Consider the following 18,198-nt stretch of genomic DNA (forward strand, 5'->3'; position numbering starts at 1 on the left):
ACCCGATGCACTGGAACGATATTCGAGAAGCACACTATCATGCCTTACGACGAGCCCTCGGTTTCGCTTTGGGCGTTGATTTGCCGTGGGCGAGACAGTGGACCCAGATGGATTAGGTGAGCTCCAGAATGAGCGTCTGCCTGTTACCTATTGGGAGGCTAAAGAGCCGCAGCATACAGCTTGAATCCAAATCAGGTTAAGGGTCCCTTTGGCGGAGCTGGCATAACCACCCCAAGATGCCACTGATGGACTAACTGTCTCGTTGGGTTGCGTATCCCAGCTAAGGTTTTGGGGGTTTAGGTAGGCCTAGACACGACAGACAGCCCTTGTCTCACTCAGTGCTGTCACTCATCTCGTCGTCCACAACTGCTCATTCCAGGAACCTTGTTCGGGTTGTAAAGTCGACCCGTCAAAACTCCACTCCGCGCGATGAGGTGTCGGTCCTCGGAACCTCTCCAAGTCTGCCGGCGACTCTGCCTTGCATTTGAAAGCCGTCGCTAGAACAAGGATTCAAGAACATGCTACCTCAGACGTCAGACCACAGACGGTGCACCGCAGACTGCAAATGCCTGACGCCCGTCAGGCCAGAGCTCACACTCTCCCTACTCAGCCATTGGAATACAGTAGAGCACGGTCCGGCAGAATCCGTGTCCCTGTTCCAGCACATCGCCGGAAGCGCCTACGTACCTTGCCATGACTCGTGTCCTCACGCAAGGCGGACTTGCTGGCTTGCTCTCTAGTTTCAAGGCACATACTTCTTTGCTGGCTCTCGCCCTCGTCTTTGCCCTTGTCCTCGCTTTCGCCCTGACAGGGCGCCAATTCTCTTCAAAGCCTTTCTTCGCACCCTTTGGCCTAGTAGCCGAATGCATGCACGCCGCCGACAAGCCGGATGATCCGATCGGTCTTTTCGCTCGAGCTGAACAACGAGACGCTCAGTCATCCTCAGGACAAGGATCGCCTGCGCGACCCAGCATCAACCCGTCTGTGACACACGACACTGTGCGGCGCGTCCTGATTCATTTACCCCCTCCAGATATAACCCTGTGGCAGGAGGCGATCGACCGCCCAAACTGATCCACCCATTTCTTCGGCACTTGGGTTCGCGGCGTGCCGTCTCGTCCTCCACCCAACTCACCCAACCCCGACCATTCATATCCATTACTCGCCCCCTTCCCCCACACTCGCTTTCGCTTTCCGCAGCCTTGCCACGTCCACATCGACCTCGCTTTGAGTGAGGCACAGCGATTCCGTCACTGTAGCTGAGCCACCCGCAAACTCGGAACGCCTTTCAAGATCCAGATCCAGATCATCGTGCGGCTCAGCGTTTTCGGTCTCGGTCTCGCAGTTAAGGGCCCGCGATTCACCGTTTCCTTCCCGGCTTACACGGTGTCCAGCCGTGTCCAGACCCGTGGCCATGCCGCCGCGTCTGGGTTACAAGAAGTCTCGCGGTGGCTGTGCCCGATGCAAGCGCCGCCGTGTCAAAGTATGCAGCACCTTTCCTCTTCTCCGACCGGGTGGCCGGCCGGGCTGGGCATGGGCATGCATGCGGTGTCATGCAGCGCGCTGAGATGTGCCCTGCCCTCTCCAAATGCCGCCGGCGCCGCCATCATCGTGTGCTACGTTTGCTGTGCGAATTGATTCACTAACTTTGGTTCAGTGCGACGAGAAGAGGCCTTGCACCGCGTGCGTGAGGCATGGCACCGAGTGTAGCCTTGTCCAGGGACCGCCGTCGGCTGCAACATCACCCGACGAGCAGCAACATGCATCACCACCAGGGGACATGGGTCTGAGCACTGTTCGGAGCAGCAGCAATGGCAGCTTTGACCGTCCAGTGCCAGGGCCAGCAGCGATGCTCCGACGGGACCTGTCCGCCTCTGGTTCGCAGCAAACACGCCCCATTTCGTCGTCGACGCCCCTCTCGACGCCCGACCGTGATCCGTACGCCGTCGTGCCCATCGGGACGTGGTATACCGACCTCGAGCTCATGCACCACTACTCCACCAGTGCCTATCTCACCCTGCCGCGGTCTGCAGACCTTCAGCACGTCTGGCAGCTTGAGATCCCCAAGATCGCCCTCACTCACGTGTTCCTTTCTTCATCAGGTCCTCGCCTTTTCGGCGTTGCATCTCGCCACCCTGCGACCAGAGCGTCGCGCCGCGTACGCATTGACGGCCTCGCAGCATCAGACCGATGCCGGTGGCCGGCATGCGTGCGGCTCTCCCACGCATCACGGCTGCCAAATGCGACCCCCTATTCGCTGCGTCGTCCGCTCCTCCTCCTTAAGCGCCTACGCTATGTTTCCGCATCAGCAGCAGTGCTCGAGTCCCGATCAGCCGCTGCCGTCCCCGACGGTCGACAACATTCTCGACGTGTTCCTCCTCATCCGCGGCATGAGCGAGATTCTCGACGCGTCCGAGCTACTGATCCGCCGCGGCACGCTTGGCCACCTGTTCGCCCAAGAGACGGCACCGCCGACATCAACGCCGCTTCTCGACTCGGTAGCAGCACGCCTGACGACCTTCAACGCAGCTATCGATCCCACCAACATTATCGTCGCACGCGAACTCGAGGGCCTGATCAGCTGGATACACCGTGCAACGGCTACCACGGCGATGCCGGAGAATCGCATCGCGTTGACATGGCCCATTGACCTGTCGGGCGACTACATCTCTCTACTGCGGCAGCGAGACCCTGCGGCCTTGTCGCTTCTCGCATACTACTGCGTCATCGTCTCGGCTGTCGAGCCGACGACCTGGTACATGCAGGGATGGGGACGCAATGCCCTGTGCTCTATCGAAGAGTGCCTGTCGCCGGCTTGGAAGGAGCTGATTGAGTGGCCTCTCTTGTTTGCCACTGGTCGGGAGACCTCGTAAGCGGTTGGAGATTCGGGAGGTGACGCTTTGTAAGATATGAGAGAGAGAGAGAGAGAGAGAGAGAGCCGCGCTGGGCATCACCACACGCTGAGCATATCAAAGCGGATGGAGGTGTGTGGTGAAGCGCGTGTACCATGCATACGAAAAGCGACAGGCGGACGGCGTATCGGAATTTGGTCGGGCTTGTCTACACGTTTTAGACGGAGGCATAACGTTTGATGGGGAACAAGTTGTATTGTTGGTCAATGATATCACGCGTACGATATACCCTGCCAGAAGTCGAAGTCATGCCAGCCATATAGCCTACCATGTAAGCTTATATCCACAGGGGCATGCTTAAGGTCAAACTCGAGAGCCTAACGACGTTTTTATTGGGTGCCGCCCCAATAGCCAAAATGGTGACACTGTGAGGGACTCGGCATGAAGACGACGATGGTAGGTAGGCAAGTAGGTACCTAGGTCCTCCGGTACTTCAGCCTGATGTGTACGGACCCTTACGTCATGCAGTTGAGCCACCCAGCCTTTTCCCCAATAAGCCACAAATGCCCCGCGGCCGCCACACTGTTGCACCTTTGGCAGCATCATCGGCACCACCAATGTGCCCCTCGTCTCTCTGCTGCATCATCAAGTGAGCACCAGACTTGTATTGTCGTTTAGCCACGAGCCCAGAACCTCGCATCTCGATCATGAAGCAGAGATTCTCGTCCCTTGACGTCAAGGTACGCTGTCCGCACCCACCGAACGGCTGGCTACACCACCGAACGGCTGGCTGCATCATCGTATCGCTAACCAACGCGCTCCGCCCCAGGTCATCGCCCACGAGCTCCACGAAAGTCTCGTCACGCTTCGACTGGCCAACGTCTACGACCTGTCCTCCAAGATCCTACTTCTGAAGTTTGCGAAGCCCGACAATAAGAAGCAGATTCTCATCGACTCGGGCTTCCGCTGCCACCTAACCGACTTTGCGCGCACCACCGCTGCTGCCCCTTCCGCCTTTGTGGCGCGTTTGCGCAAGTTCCTCAAGACAAGACGCTTGACGGCCGTGTCACAAGTCGGAACCGACAGAATAATCGAGTTTACATTCAGCGATGGGCAGTACCGACTCTTCCTCGAGTTTTTCGCCAGCGGCAACGTCATCCTGACCGACGCCGAGCTCCGCATCTTGACCCTGCTGCGGAACGTTCCCGAGGGCGAGGGCCAGGAACCCCAGCGCGTCGGACTCAGCTACTCCCTCGACAACAGGCAAAACTTTGGCGGCGTCCCGCCCCTGACGAGAGAGAGGCTGCAGAATGCACTGAGGGTCATGGCGGCCAAGGCCGCCAACGCGCCGACGACTGGGAAGAAGAAGATCAAGCCAGGCGACCAGCTCAGGAAGGGCCTCGCCACGACCATTACTGAACTGCCTCCGATGCTCGTCGACCACGCGTTCCAGGTCACTGGATTTGACCCGACAAAGACGCCGGCCGAGCTCCTCGACAGCGACGCTCTGCTCGACAGTCTGCTGCATGCCCTGACTGTCGCCAGAAAGGTCGTCGAAGACGCCACGAGCTCGGCCACGACGACGGGCTATGTCATTGCGAAATACAGGCAAAAGAGCGAGGAGACGGAAGAAAAGCCGGACGACGGTGCCGAGACGAAGCGTGAAGATCTTCTCTACGACGATTTTCACCCGTTTCTGCCGCAAAAGTTTGCCGACGACCCTTCCGTCAAGGTCCTCACGTTTGACGGCTTCAACAAGACGGTGGACGAGTTCTTCTTCCTCGCTCGAGGGCCAGAAACTCGAGTCCAGGCTCACCGAGCGCGAGGCCGCCGCCAAGAAGAAGCTCGAAGCGACGCGCCAGGACCACGCCCAGCGCATTGAAGGTCTGCAGGAGGCCCAGTCGCTGAACGAGCAAAAGGCCGCCGCCATCGAGGCCAACGTCGAGCGCGTGCAGGAGGCCATGGATGCCGTCAACGGTCTCGTCCAGCAGGGCATGGACTGGGTCAACATCGGCAAGCTCATCGAGCGGGAGCAGAAGCGGCACAACCCTGTGGCCGAACCATCAAGCTGCCGCTCAAGCTCGGCGAGAACCTCATGACGCTTCTGCTCGGCACGGAGGCTGTCGAGGACGAGGACGAGGCCTACGAGACCGGATCGGACGCATCCGACAGTGAGGATGACGAAGACGGTGCCAAGGCCAAGGGTGCCGACCGGCGGCTGCAGATCGAGATCAATCTCGGCCTGTCGCCTTGGGCCAACGCGCGAGAGTACTACGACCAGCGGCGGACGGCCGCCGTCAAGGAGCTGAAGACGGTGCAGCATTCGACCATGGCGCTGAAGAATGCCGAGAAGAAGATCACGGAAGATCTGAAAAAGGGGCTCAAGCAGGAGAAGGCGGTTCTGCAGCCGATACGGAAGCAGATGTGGTTCGAAAAGTTCATCTGGTTCCTCTCGTCCGACGGCTACCTGGTGCTCGGCGGCAAGGATGCCCAACAGAACGAGACGCTGTACAAGCGGTACCTGCGTAAGGGCGACGTGTACTGCCACGCCGACATGCACGGCGCCGCGACGGTCATTGTCAAGAACAAGCAGGACACGCCGGACGCGCCGATCCCGCCGTCGACGCTGGCGCAGGCCGGCATGCTGTCGGTCTGCAGCTCGAGCGCGTGGGACTCCAAGGCCGGCATGGGCGCCTGGTGGGTCAGGGCCGACCAGGTGTCCAAGTCGGCGCCAACGGGGGAGTACCTGCCCGCGGCAGCTTTCATGGGTGCGGGGCCAGGAAGGAACTTCCTGCCCCCCGGCCGCCCGCTGGGTGCTGGGGCCTTCGGCATTCATGTTTCAGGATCAGTTGAGGGAGAGGCAAGGCCAAAGCACGTTGAAGGCACAGGCTTGCGGGGGCGGATGAAGAGCCCCGGGCGGGTTGCCGTTCGGGGGGTTACGAAACTTGCTTCCCCGACAGCCCGGCTGGACCGTTGGTTTAATGGGCGATGAGAACCGAGGAGGGACGAGGACCGAAAGATGAAGCGTGAGGACCGAGGCCTTGAACGACAACCCAAGAAAAATGATGCGCGCGAACAACCCCGCCTGGCAGGGGCTGCAGGGGACCAACAGCGCTTGATGGCGGATGGACTACACCACAGATGGCGAGCGACAGGAGCAGCAGCTGGAGGAGGATGACGAGGAGAAGCAAAAGGAAAAGGAAGCGGCGCCAGTCGAGCAGATGAAGGACTTGCAGGTATCTTCCAAGGCCGAAGAACCCGCAGAGACCAACCCACAAGACGAAGACGAAGGAGGCGACTCCGAAGCGGCCGAGGACGACGCGCCACCACAGGGCAGCGCGCAGACGACGACGGCGGCGTCGAAGCAGCCCGCACCGCCAAGACGGCACCGGCCAAGCGAGGCAAGAAGGGCAAGGCCAAGAAGATGGCGGCCAAGTACAAGTACCAAGACGAGGACGATCGCGCAGCGGCCGAGGCGCTGATCGGAGCGGCGGCCGGGCGCCAGAAGGCCGAGGCCGAGGCCAAGGCGCGGGCGGAACGGGAGGCGCAGGCGGCGGCGCAGAAGGAGCGGCGGCGGGCGCAGCACCAGAAGCAGCAGAAGGCGACGGCCGAGCACCAGGAGATCCGGCGGCTGATGCACGAGGAGGGCGTCGAGCTGCTCGAGGCGGACGAGGCGGAAAAGGTGACGGCGCTCGACGGGCTCGTGGGCACGCCGCTCGTCGGGGACGAGATCGTCGAGGCGATCCCCGTGTGCGCGCCGTGGAACGCGCTCGGGCGGTTCAAGTACAAGGTCAAGTTCCAGCCGGGGCCGGTCAAGAAGGGCAAGGCGGTCAAGGAGGTGCTCGAGCGGTGGAAGCTCGTGGCGACGAAGAAGGGCGTCGTTGACGAGCGGGCGCAGGACTCGGAGCGCATGTGGCCGCGCGAGGTGGAGCTCATCAAGGCGTTCAAGCCCGAGGAGGTCATCAACTCGGTGCCCGTGGGCAAGCTCAAGGTCATGATGGGCGCTGGCGGCGGCGGCGGCGGCGGCAGCGGTGGCGGCGGAGGAAAGGGGTCATCAGGCAAGGGGGGCAGAGGCGGCAAGGGATCGAAGAGGAAGTAGAGAGTAGAGGGTAGACATGTCGATGTTGTATAGACGTACAGAGCCCGCTGTCCGCTACAGAAGCAGAGCCGTGGCTCACGCCACGAGATGATCCAGATCACGAAGACGACGACACATCCTTGTCCGTTGCGAATGCCCTCAGCACGTCAGCTTTTTGGTCCTCGCTCGTCCACGCGAGCTTGCGTTCCCCGACGTGATCTACCCTAACGTCCTCCTCCGTCGCCCAGACGTGGTCCTGGTGCTCTTCGGGATCCAGCCGGACCTGGGGCGGTGCCTGCGCGCCCCCTCCCTCCACCTCGACGAGAAACGAATGCTTGACCCACGGCCTCCCGTGATCGAGCCACGCGTAGCTCCCGAGGAGCGAGGCGACGTGGCGCGCGCGCAGACCCGTCTCCTCGTACAGCTCGCGCGCGGCGCCGGCGGCGAGGGAGGCGTCGTGGACCAGGTCGGCGCTGCCGCCGGGCAGCTCCCAGCGGTTGGGGAGGAACTCGTGGGCGCTGCGCTGGACGAGCAGGATGCGCGGGCTGGCGCTGCCGTCGCGGTGGAGGACGGCGGCTCCGACGACGAGACGTGGCGATGGCGGGGAGGAGGACCGGGACAGAGGTGTCGTGTAGATGGACGGCAGCGAGGCGTCTGTCGTGAAGGCGAGGGGTGGGTTTGGGGGCGGAGGCGGCATTGTGGGCTTTGGAGGTTGGCTCGTCTTGTTGTTTGGATGGTATGCTGGTTTGGTTTTGGTGTGTGATTGTATGACGAAGATGGGATTCATGTGAGCGATGGTCAATGTGAGAGATGAGACGGGTTGATGTAGGTTCACCAAGAGGTTGCCTAATGAAGAAACACCAGGTTTGTCGGCTGGTGATCGACTGGTGCCTGGCCACGAAACGAGACACGGGCGGTGAGGAGGGGCATGAGGTAGGCAGCCATTTTCGAAGGAGCACTCATACTAATGACAACACAGACTATGCATTTGCTGTTCTATATACGCCCTGTACCATTCATTCATTCATTCATTTACTCGTTCACCAGCTCTTCTTCTCGGTCGTGTTCACATCATCAGGAGGAACGCCAGCAGCATCTCTCGATCGGATCTGGACAGAATCGAACCCCCCCTCGTTGCCGGCTGCGCCCACCCACGGCCGCAGATTCAGGCTCGCCTTGTAGCTCGACGCGTTTTCCAACGTCAGCTGCCCTTCAGCGAACAGGTCCCATGGATCGGCCAGGAACAGAATCTTGGGCTCCCTGCGCAGCTCGGAAACGTGCACCAGGATCGAGACGTGCTTCATCGGTGCCGGCAGGCTGGACTCGACCTTGCTGTGAATGGAAAACTGACGGGCCTGAGCGCCACGATTAGCAGATAGTCCACGGGCAGGGGAGGTCGAACTCCAAAGACGAATGCTGTCGGGACCTGTGCTTACCCGGTTGAGCTCGTCCTGCGATATCTTGAAGTGATTCGTCTGCGGCTTGTCTGTCGCCTTGACGTCGATGTGGTAGACGAAGCGGTTGAAGCCCTGGCCCTTGCCGGAGGTCCCGTCGAGGCGCATCAGGAACGCGCTGAACCGTCCCTGCGCGTCTGTGAAGTTGAAGGCGGCCTCTTCCGCCTTTCTCTTGGAGCGCGACGTCCACATGGTGCCTGCGTCGTACTGAGGGCCCAGAACCGCCGTGAGAATGTCGGCGACCTTGAACGGGAGAGTCAGTCAGCTGCGGCCTTGTTTTGGGCGTGCGATGAACTGGATCGAGACGATAAAGAAGAAGGGCAGGGGAAACAAGACTCACGAATAGCTCTCCAAGGTCACTGTCGCGCTGGGCAAACGTCTTGACCCGATCCAGGAAGCCCGGCGGTGCGACTGGCGCACCGATGACGGTTCCCTCCTTCTGGTGGAAATTCAGCTCCCTCAAGGCGCCTCGCAGGAACGGCAGCGTGTAAGCGCCTGGAATTGTCCGTCTTTCTGTCGCTCCGGCGCCGGCAGCGCTCCCCGTAGACCTGGCTATCGCCGCTGTGTACGACGGCAGAGACTCGCCAGAGTTGTTCGGCTGGCCGTAAAACGCGGCACTGAACCGACTATTGCCCAGGAGACGCGAGAACCGCGAAGCTTCGCCGCTACTGCTGCCGGCGCGAGGCCCTGTCGTGACAGGAACGACGCCCACCCCGGGAATATAGTTGTTGCCCGTCTTGGCCCTAGAATCGGCGCCGCTCTGCGTCTCAGCGTCACCATCCTCATGGTCGTCATCGTCAGGTATCGACGGCAGGACACCCCTGCTATCGAATATCTGCTCGACCCGATCGACTTCCGCCGTCAGCACGACGCTCACCAGATCTCGATGTTCGATGTCAATGCTGAAGAAGCTCCGCAGCTGCTCCGACAGCTCGCAGGGGTAGGCCTCCGTCTCGTAGCCCTTGCGCAGGTAGATCCGCAGGTCCCCGGCATAGTCGCACTCGAGAAACGCCGCGCCCGTCGCCAGCGTACTGCGGACCTGCGTGAACCCGAGTGGCGCTGTCCAGTACTGCGAGATCTCCGACGCCACGTACACGTCAATGCTGCGGAACTTGTCGCGCACTTGCTCCTGGTTTGGCTGGTCCTCGGGCATCAGTCTGTTCGCGGCACGTCATCTGTGGTCTCACCTGGCCTCGTGAACACGCAGGCACCAGGCCGCGAGGGGCCTCGGCACGGGTTTTGGGCAACATACCTGAAGAAGAGAGAACTCCTTGACCGGTACTTCTCCGTCAGCTCTTTGTTGATCACAGCCTCCCCGCGGGCCTCCGTCACGCTCGAGGCCAGCTTGCTGAGGCACCGGTCGCCCAGGCCCAGGGCCAGGAGGAACTTGCGGATCTTCAGCACAAACCGGACGCTGAACGCCAGCATGGGCAAGAGGTGCTGGAACTGTGTCTTGAACACCTCTCGGTCCGCGATCAGCCACGGTTTCTTGCTGTTGATCGAAGACAGGGACTGGTAGGTGCCGTCAGCGGGGCCGGTCGAGATGGGAAAGATGGCCATGGCCGCGAGCTCTTTCTTCTGCGGCACCGTAATATGGTAGTCGGAATGGATCGCCAAGGCGGAGAGGATCTTCTCGATGTAGGGAATCGTGTTGTCCCCCCTCTCGCTGATGCGTTTGGCCTCCTTGATGATGTGCTCGACCCCGACGTCTGGGATCATGAGGCAGTTCCGGAACAGCGATTCGTGGTTGGGGTAATGCTTTGCCAAGCCATAAGACTGCTTGAGCCACGATTCGCCGTCCCAGAAACACGGACTCGTGCTCGTCCAGAGACGAGACTCTCGGTCACCCTCGGGCGGGATGCAGATGAGGGAGGAGTCTCGGAACTCTGACCTGTTATCCCGTGTCATCAGCAAACACGTCGACGTGATGGCCCCCTCAGGGTGACTTACATGATCTTTTGCCGTCTTTCGGTCGTCGTACCTTTTGCTTCAATCTCTGTCATCAGGCTTTCGATGATCTCCATAGGGGTCGTCGCCACCATCTTTGCGCTTCGTAGGCTGTCAATGTAGAAGCCGAGGGTCGGTAAGGTCAGGACGCCCAGGTGACGCAGAACCGCCTCCCACCGCGCGTTCTCCGGCTGGGGGAGATCTATAAAAGGGGGCAAACTGCCCCATTTCTCGATAAGGGCCTCCGATGGTCTGAAAGTCTCCGAGACTGGCGAACGCGTCGACCTCCCCATGCAGACGACTTCGAGCCTCTTCACTCGAGCCACCAGCAGCCATCGTTCATTGGCGAGAGCCCCGAGGGCAGTGATGCTTGTATCGAGCACCTCTCTGTAGTAACTCCATCCATCGCGCAGCAGCACCATCCAAGCCATGGGGCCTGCGTTTTCCACAATGTAGTTGAAGTCGGCGTGCAGGTAATCGGTCTCGACTTGCTCCGTGGCCCAGAGGCGAGGATATACACTGACCTTTAGTGTCTTGACGAGATAATCGTGCCACTTCTTCTTCTGGAGCTCAGGTACTTCGAGATAGGAAGCATGGAGGAATCCGTAGCCCCTATTGGCCACCTTCGGCAAGACTCTGCTGGCGGCTCCCGGCACGTCCAGGGGGAGATACATGGCTGAGCCCTTGCGGCAAGGGCCCTCTTGAGGAGCAAACCAGAGCTCTTGCGTCCGATAAGCGTTCTGCTCCCAATTCTCTAGATAGACATACCGCGCGTGCGATACCAAGGTCGCGGGCTTCAGGCCGTCCGGCTTAAAATTCTCGTTCGCATGCGCGTCGATGATCATGTTGGCGACAAGCGGCCTGGAAAGGTTCGCCACGCCCAGGTGCTCGAAGAGCAGCTTGCGCGCCGGGTCAGCCGCCGCCTCGGGGTCGACAATGCGAATCTTGATTCCTTCCGGGACGAGGGTCGAGTTTGACTGAGCCGCAAGTACACCTGTCCCTCGTTCATCGACGTCCAGCTCTGTCGCGCAGCGGGATGATGGCATGGTTCGCTTCCTGTAGTACCAGTTGACGAACGCAGACGACGTCAGCGTCTGCGAGAACTTGGAGTGCCAGTCCTTGGTCTGCTTCTGGAAGAACGACCGCGGTGCTTCTTGAGCAGCTTGTCAATCTCGTTCATGAAGGCTTCCGGCGTGATGTCCTTGACGCCCAGAGCTCTGAGGCTGCTCGCGTCGGGCTCGTCCTGGCTGTACTTGGGCGACAGGTAGCGGTCGTCATTCTTGTAGTGGAGCGTGAACGGCCGGCCGTCGTTGTCGCAGAAGATTTCGGGTACCCGTGTCAGCTTCGTCGGTTTCTTCTTTCGGCCCCAGGTCGAGTCGAGAAGTTGCGTCTTCTGGAGATCCGCGAGCAGCTTTCTCTGCAGGTCTGCGAAGATGCCGAGATGCGCGCTGTAGCTGCATGTCACGAAGCGGAACCACGTGTAGCGCAGCTTGTTACTGAGGTTGCTCATGTGCCTGACAGCGTCGAGAAAGGCTTTTTGCACAGCCGTCGTCAACGCCAGGTTCCATGGCAGATCAGCGTGGACATCTTCGCGGTTGGCAGACAACAGAAAGTCTGCCTGAAGTAGGAACTAGGTCGCAGAACAGAATCAGCGCTGCTGGCATTATCCGGAACATAAAACAAATTCACCTACCTTAAAGTCATAGTCGCGGATAGGCAAGAATGCATAGACGCTCTGCCTCTCTATGAGAGGGGTTTCTCCGTCCTTGTCGAGAGGGAATGCTATGACCACCTCTGAGCTCGATATGCCAGGCCTTCTTGCGTCGTTGGGCAATCGGTTGACTGTGTGGCGCCAAACCAGATATTGCTTCTTGACGCCATCATTCATCAATGTCGTCATGGAAGGGTTGCCTGAAATAGTCGCTTGCCGGCTGAGCACCGTCTTGAAGTCGCCGGACTTCCAGAACTCCCGTTGGACGTCAATCTCGAGCCGCTGCAGACGGCGAAGGAATATGAGAATCTTGGCATCATAAGAGCGAAGCTCGTCGACAATGCCCCCCTCATTGCAGTCTCTTGCCAGCTTCAGATAGATGGAGGTAAACCCAGGCTTGGGAGCTTCGGGAAATGCATCCCAGATCGGAGCGATCATCCCGAGGTGCCCATCGCGGTCGAATCTGAAGGAGTAGTGCCCAGAGGAGATCCAGACGGTTGACGCTACCTTGAAGACGGCCTTGAAACCGATACCTTTCTCACCGACAAATCCAGCGGATTTGCTTCTGCCGCTCTTCGTACTTTGGCAAATGCGACAAATGGCTTCAATGTTCTTGCGTGAAAACCCGCGCTCGTTGCAATCGATCCTGACCCGCCCAGGCCTGTACGTGATGGCCAGCGTCGGGGCGTCAGCCGTGTACATGTTGTCGTCGGCATTTTGGATGAGTTCGAGCAGAAAGTGCGTCGCTGTTTGGTACAGATCATGGGATAGACTGCCAACGTCAGTTCGGGTTGATCCGCGACGGCAAGCGCCCTACTGACACTTTCAAAGCGGATTCCAGGTCGGCGCCATTGTTACCAATTTGCCCTGGACCATCGCCGAGGCCCTTATCACGACGGATTTGACGGATGTGATCTTCGGCTTCCCGGGCAGACCGCGGAAAGTCTGCATCCATGGCGCTGGCTCGTCGCGTCAATTGCTGGCAGTCGCTGTCACCCAGAGAGACCTCAGTGATGAAAAGAAAACTCCCCGGCCGAGACGCCCCGGCCGATGCCGTCCCCGTATATATTCTCTTGCCACTGATCTCAAACGAGTTGACTCAACGCATCGGACAGCCCTGGCGTTGTAGGCTTCCTTTGCGCGTTGAATTTGCCCATGTGCCATCACTGCCTCTGGAAAGGCGCCCAACCTTGACCACTTTGGTCCGGGGCTGATTTGCACTGCCGCTTTGCAGCACGGCTGATCACTCCGACCAGGGGACACATCGCGCCGTCTTACGTTCACGCAACGAACCGGGTTTACCCCAATTATCCTCGGTGTCCGATTCTGGGCCAGTTCAATCACGTGGACAACACCTCCCACGTGGTGAATGCACGCTGACATTTGATGATGGGGGTTCGGGATCACCAAAGTCCATAGCCAACCAACAGTGGGTAGCCCTGCGGAGCCATGCAACAGGGGGGCTGGTTTGGGACGAGGGACTACGAGATCGCGTGGATAGGGGTTGCTGAGGGCCCTCCTAACTGCGGAGGGCGATTTCAGATGCGTTCTACCCCATACCTGTCTTGACAGCTTTGCCGCTCGCCCTATCATCGGTTCTGGTACCCGGGAGGGCAGTCAGTGTTTCTACCAGCCAGAGGTACAATGTATTTGTCAGAGCGTGGGGTTCAGCAGGGTGAAGAGGTCTTCTACAATAGGTCCACAGGCAATACTTCATAGGTATGGAGGCAGAATACATCTGAGATCTGGCCCTTCGCAACCCTTATATACACGTTCTCGTCATCCCTAGACCCTGACCGACCACCCCATGTTCCATGGCTCCGCAGGAGCCTGCTGACAGAATTATGTGTGGTATTGTATTTTGCCCGTCTTGGCCAAGGCTCTCATTGCATGCACCTTAAATAGCTTTGATGTAGATGCTAGATGGTTTCAAGGGTGCTAACGCGGGGTGCGAAACTTCTTGTCAATACAGGAAACAAGTTGATGACTAGCTAGCCGAAACACCACATTTGCCGCCGTCACGGTCGATACGGAAGAAGTGCGACATCTCGATAACGTGATGATATCAAAATACAAAAGCAGCTACAAGGGGTCAAAGAAACAGCTCTCTCCCACGTATTGAGCTGCAAGATGTCCAAACGAGCTGCAAGATTGACACAAAGATATGCCATACCAGCGACCATGAAAAGCTGCGATAACAGGGTGGTGATAGATGAGTGAACAAGAGTATGCTGACGCTTACATTCTTGTACGAGTGACTCCTGGTGAATCTTCTAAGCCTGTAGTCCGGGGGGGGGCAACGGGGGTAAGCGCACCAAGTTCGTAAGTTCGTTTCGAAAGACTACGGGCTATGAGTTCCGATATACAGTCATTATCATCTATATCTGTCAGATGGCCCCTGCGGAGCCACCAAGCAGGGGGTCGACCAGGGGCTAAAAGCTACGAAAAACGTATATACAAGAATTGCGGACGGCTCTCTAAGCTGCGGACGGCTAAAATTTAGATTTATTCCGACTCCCTACCTATATACTATTGCCTGCGGATCACCTCTTCACTCTGCTCTTTACCGCGCACTGACATTATTTAACCAAGAAAATGCTTAACTTGAACAAAAAATCTTTATTCATAGAGGAAATGCTCTTGCAGCCACATTCCTTACACGCCAAAGCTTTTGTCTCGTTCGACATAATCGGGTACTAGGGCAGCAGAGAAGGAGTGTTCGAGATATTCTCTTGGAGCTACCGGGGATTTCTTTTCATATGCCGAGTGAGTGAACCAAAATATCCTTGCATACCTTATGCAGTTGGGCCGCTATGCTTCCGACTATGCTCATGTCGAATCAGATGTCATGGTGAGCTAGACTTGGGCTTAGACAAGGCAGCGTAACGCATTCATTGAACTAAACAGTCATGACTTCTGAGCTTGATGTGGCCCGACCAAGATAAACAGTGCTCGTTATTTAACTGATGCCAACGCAACGATCTGGCTCCGTGCTGCTCGCACCAGTGACGAGGCGCCATCCGTATCGAGACACGCAGGTATCCTACGTGATGGTGCAGATGTGTCCTCCAATCACGTATGAAAGCGAAACTGTTTATCAGTGGTCTGCCGAATCATACTCAACGAGACAATACAACTTTGTTCAGAGACGCCGGCATAGAGATCACAATAGCGTCATATTAGCTCCCACTGACCGATCCTGCTGAAAGAAGACTTCGACCTCTGCTCTACACGTGGCCATGGTACCTTGGGGGCGGGGGTAAAGACTATCGAGGAAGGAAACATGGACCCCGCTTTGTTCCTACCTACTGTACACCGCCTCCTCGACGACCATCGTCGTCTTCGCATACGGATTAGATAGCGGGGCATTATGCAGCCCATGAATGTAAAATAAAAAATCGATGGCGGTGTGATCACCGCATTTCAATACATATGGAACCTGGATGTGGTGGGTCTCGCTATCTTTCGGTCATTGCTTCCCATGTTCGCAACCCTTGACACACCGTCAAGCATCTAGCCAGCCAGCGTGCTTCTACCTTAGCTACCTCACACTGCAATGTTCCCTGCCCTGCGTTGTACTCGTCCAAGGCGACTGGCGCTGGGCGCGGCAAACGACAACTACTTAGGCAGGGAGGGCATTGAGGCTTCCCATTGACGTTACGTGACCGACGGCAGACGCCGCCGTACCCAGTCTCCCGATGCAGCAGGGCAGGGGGCTTGTGATGACACCCAAATGTGCACTTGCGCCTTATTCTTCATGCTTCTGTCAACTCTTGATAGGTAAAGATTCAGTTCTGGGTCGTACTCCAATAAGGCAGCGTCTCAATTCCCACCTCCCATTTTGTACTAAGCGACTTGCACAACGGCGCTCGTGGGGTACAGTGTTGGGCACCATCGATTCGTGTTGCCGCCGCCACCGACCAGCTTTCTGTTACTTTTCCGCTGAACATGGGCAAGACCCGAGCAGAGCAGGGCCGTCAGGCATTCAGTGTACATGTAGGCCTGAATAGGGCTTTCATGCGTCTACTCTACGTAAAAGCAGTGGCTGCCAGGGCTGAGGCACAGTCATCCATGCCTACCGGCCGGGGTCTTTGCACTCCCTACGTGAGGACGCCTACATGACGTGTGCACAATGGGCATCGGCCATTTATTGGTGCAAGGGGATCTCAAGCAGGAAAGATTCATGTGCGCGATAATTGAGAGCCTGTTGAGGGTCTCAGGATTGGTTGCCTCGATCAACTTTTGCCTTGTTTCTACGCATTTCTCGCGTCGGACATCGTTTTTTTTGTAACTTCGGTGTCCCATCGGTAACGAGGCTTGCAAGCCACCCAGAAACATGATGGTCTTGAAGTGTCTGGTATTTTGCCTGCTCCTGGAGAGTCCGGTAGGCATCAGGAGGCGTTGGCGAAGAAGAAAAACTGCAGGAAGCCTGAAGGCACGGCTTCCTGAACTCACGTCTTCCTGAAGAATTGGCAATACATGCAAGATCTGAAACGCGCTCATCAAACCAATACTTGGGAACAAGGCTTGGGAAGAATCGATGATTGGAAGATGCAGTGGTCCGGGAGAGGAGGGGGCGCCGGCGAGTGCTTGGTTCAACGCCTGATGCCTTGACAGGACGGATACCGTGTTGCTTTCAAATCGCAAGGCTCAGACAACGCCGTGTAACGAGTTCAGTCCATCTGAGATGGCTGGAAATTGTTGTGAAACGTGGATGCTGCTACTAGCCGATGGATATCAGATGACGACGGAATTTCTTATTTCTTTGATGGACCGCTATGGCCTCGAGCCTAAGCGCTCGTGTAGCTCGTACTGGCCTCTGCTTCATTTGTTATTCTGAGGCTGATTAATCATACAGATGAGTGGCTGGTCAATAAGGGGCCCTGGGTACCCTGGGTGAGCTGGACATCAAATTCAGCCAATGAGTCGGAGAACTCGGGGCAGGACCATCAGACAAACATGCCTCATTCAACGGGGTTGGCTGTCGAGCGAGACACCCACACCAGTCAAGGGCAAAGCTACTGTGGTCTGGACAGTCGCATCACATCCAGCACGGAACCATGGCCACCAATAAACTCCTCGGCGAAGGCAATTGATACCTTGTTGAAACTTGTTCATCAAAATCACAGTCGACCTGAAATGAGCCTTGTTATTCTAATGGATAGCTAGCCACGCGCCCAGGGGCTTTCCAACCCTGTCGTTTCTCGATACGAACGTACCCGAGCAAGCTTGGTAGCCCAAGAAACGAAGACATGAGCAGGCAGCCAAACGGGCCACGGCCTGGCAATGAGGCTGTATGGCAGTATGATGGGCATCAACAACGGGAATTCAAGCCACGTCTGTTCGCCCGAACCCCGGTATAGACTCTCTGTTCAGCCCTGATGCTTTCTCGGATCGTTGCCTCGTCGCAAAAATTGGGCACGATGATCTGGTAGTGCAGACCTCGTCATCCTTGGCGGAAATCCATCGACCCATCGTCGAGCCCCAGTGAGGCGTTAGGCGATAGTGCCTCGCCAACACGTAAGCGTTTGCCTATCACTGACGGACAACGAGAATAAGGCGACTGGCGTGTAGAGTCACCGACATCCGTAACGACCGGGCGATAGGCAACGATGTGATGCGTCCTAGACATACCGAAACGAAGCATCGGGAGCTCCACGTTCGATGCCATGAGCATCTTCATGAAGTGCAAGCGAGCATGTGAACACAACCGCGGTGCAGGCGGGCCCGACTCGAGCCGTCCCACGGCATTTGCGCATTGCCGCGCTGTATTCAACGGCCTGAGCTAGGTAAGCCAGGCAAGCCAGGCACCAGCGCTGAGGTCTGGCCTGCTGCGCCGGGAAGGAACGTTCATACGAAGGTCAGCAGGCGAATTCCCTAGCGTACACAGTCAGCGTCAACAGTATTCTGAAGACGTGGAGCGAAGCGAAGCGAAGTAAGGAGGCGAAAGGGCTACCGACAGTGAAATCTTCAGGGGGGCCAAGCATAGAGCATTGTACTTGTTCACGGACGTCTTCTCGAAAGGAACAGCCGCTCATCATGTTCCACATTCGCCCCTTGAGCATGTCTCTTGCCACTCGTCGTGCCGAACTTACGTGTCCGGGTGATGGTGTGATGAGGCCCCAAGACCCGACTGACAGTGTATGACCACCCCAG

The 18,198-nt window shown here is 57.8% G+C and overlaps 4 protein-coding genes across 4 annotated transcripts; 2 read left to right on the forward strand and 2 right to left on the reverse strand.

Moving 5' to 3' along the window:
* Nucleotides 1–1,588: 1,588 nt before the first annotated feature.
* VDBG_01807 (DUF814 domain-containing protein) lies at nucleotides 1,589–5,844 on the forward strand (the record flags this gene model as incomplete). The annotated part of the gene is made up of 7 exons (XM_003007573.1): nucleotides 1,589–2,083; nucleotides 2,148–2,869; nucleotides 3,176–3,183; nucleotides 3,531–3,592; nucleotides 3,682–4,656; nucleotides 4,745–4,903; nucleotides 4,942–5,844. The coding sequence occupies 7 exons, from the start codon at nucleotides 1,589–1,591 to the stop codon at nucleotides 5,842–5,844; spliced, it is 3,324 nt and encodes a 1,107-aa protein (XP_003007619.1).
* A 432-nt stretch (nucleotides 5,845–6,276) lies between these two features.
* Nucleotides 6,277–6,951, forward strand: VDBG_01808 (conserved hypothetical protein; the record flags this gene model as incomplete). The annotated part of the gene is made up of 1 exon (XM_003007574.1): nucleotides 6,277–6,951. One exon carries the CDS (start codon nucleotides 6,277–6,279, stop codon nucleotides 6,949–6,951), a length of 675 nt encoding a protein of 224 aa, XP_003007620.1.
* Nucleotides 6,952–7,048: 97 nt separating this feature from the next.
* On the reverse strand, nucleotides 7,049–7,627 carry VDBG_01809 (conserved hypothetical protein; the record flags this gene model as incomplete). The annotated part of the gene is made up of 1 exon (XM_003007575.1): nucleotides 7,049–7,627. The coding sequence occupies one exon, from the start codon at nucleotides 7,625–7,627 to the stop codon at nucleotides 7,049–7,051; it is 579 nt and encodes a 192-aa protein (XP_003007621.1).
* Nucleotides 7,628–7,970: 343 nt separating this feature from the next.
* VDBG_01810 (conserved hypothetical protein) lies at nucleotides 7,971–12,997 on the reverse strand (the record flags this gene model as incomplete). The annotated part of the gene is made up of 7 exons (XM_003007576.1): nucleotides 7,971–8,627; nucleotides 8,725–9,541; nucleotides 9,637–10,275; nucleotides 10,335–11,325; nucleotides 11,472–11,961; nucleotides 12,025–12,814; nucleotides 12,864–12,997. 7 exons carry the CDS (start codon nucleotides 12,995–12,997, stop codon nucleotides 7,971–7,973), a joined length of 4,518 nt encoding a protein of 1,505 aa, XP_003007622.1.
* Nucleotides 12,998–18,198: the final 5,201 nt, after the last annotated feature.

This window comes from Verticillium alfalfae, genomic scaffold, assembly GCF_000150825.1.
Source record: "Verticillium alfalfae VaMs.102 supercont1.2 genomic scaffold, whole genome shotgun sequence".
In the NCBI taxonomy this organism is placed as follows: domain Eukaryota; kingdom Fungi; phylum Ascomycota; class Sordariomycetes; order Glomerellales; family Plectosphaerellaceae; genus Verticillium; species Verticillium alfalfae.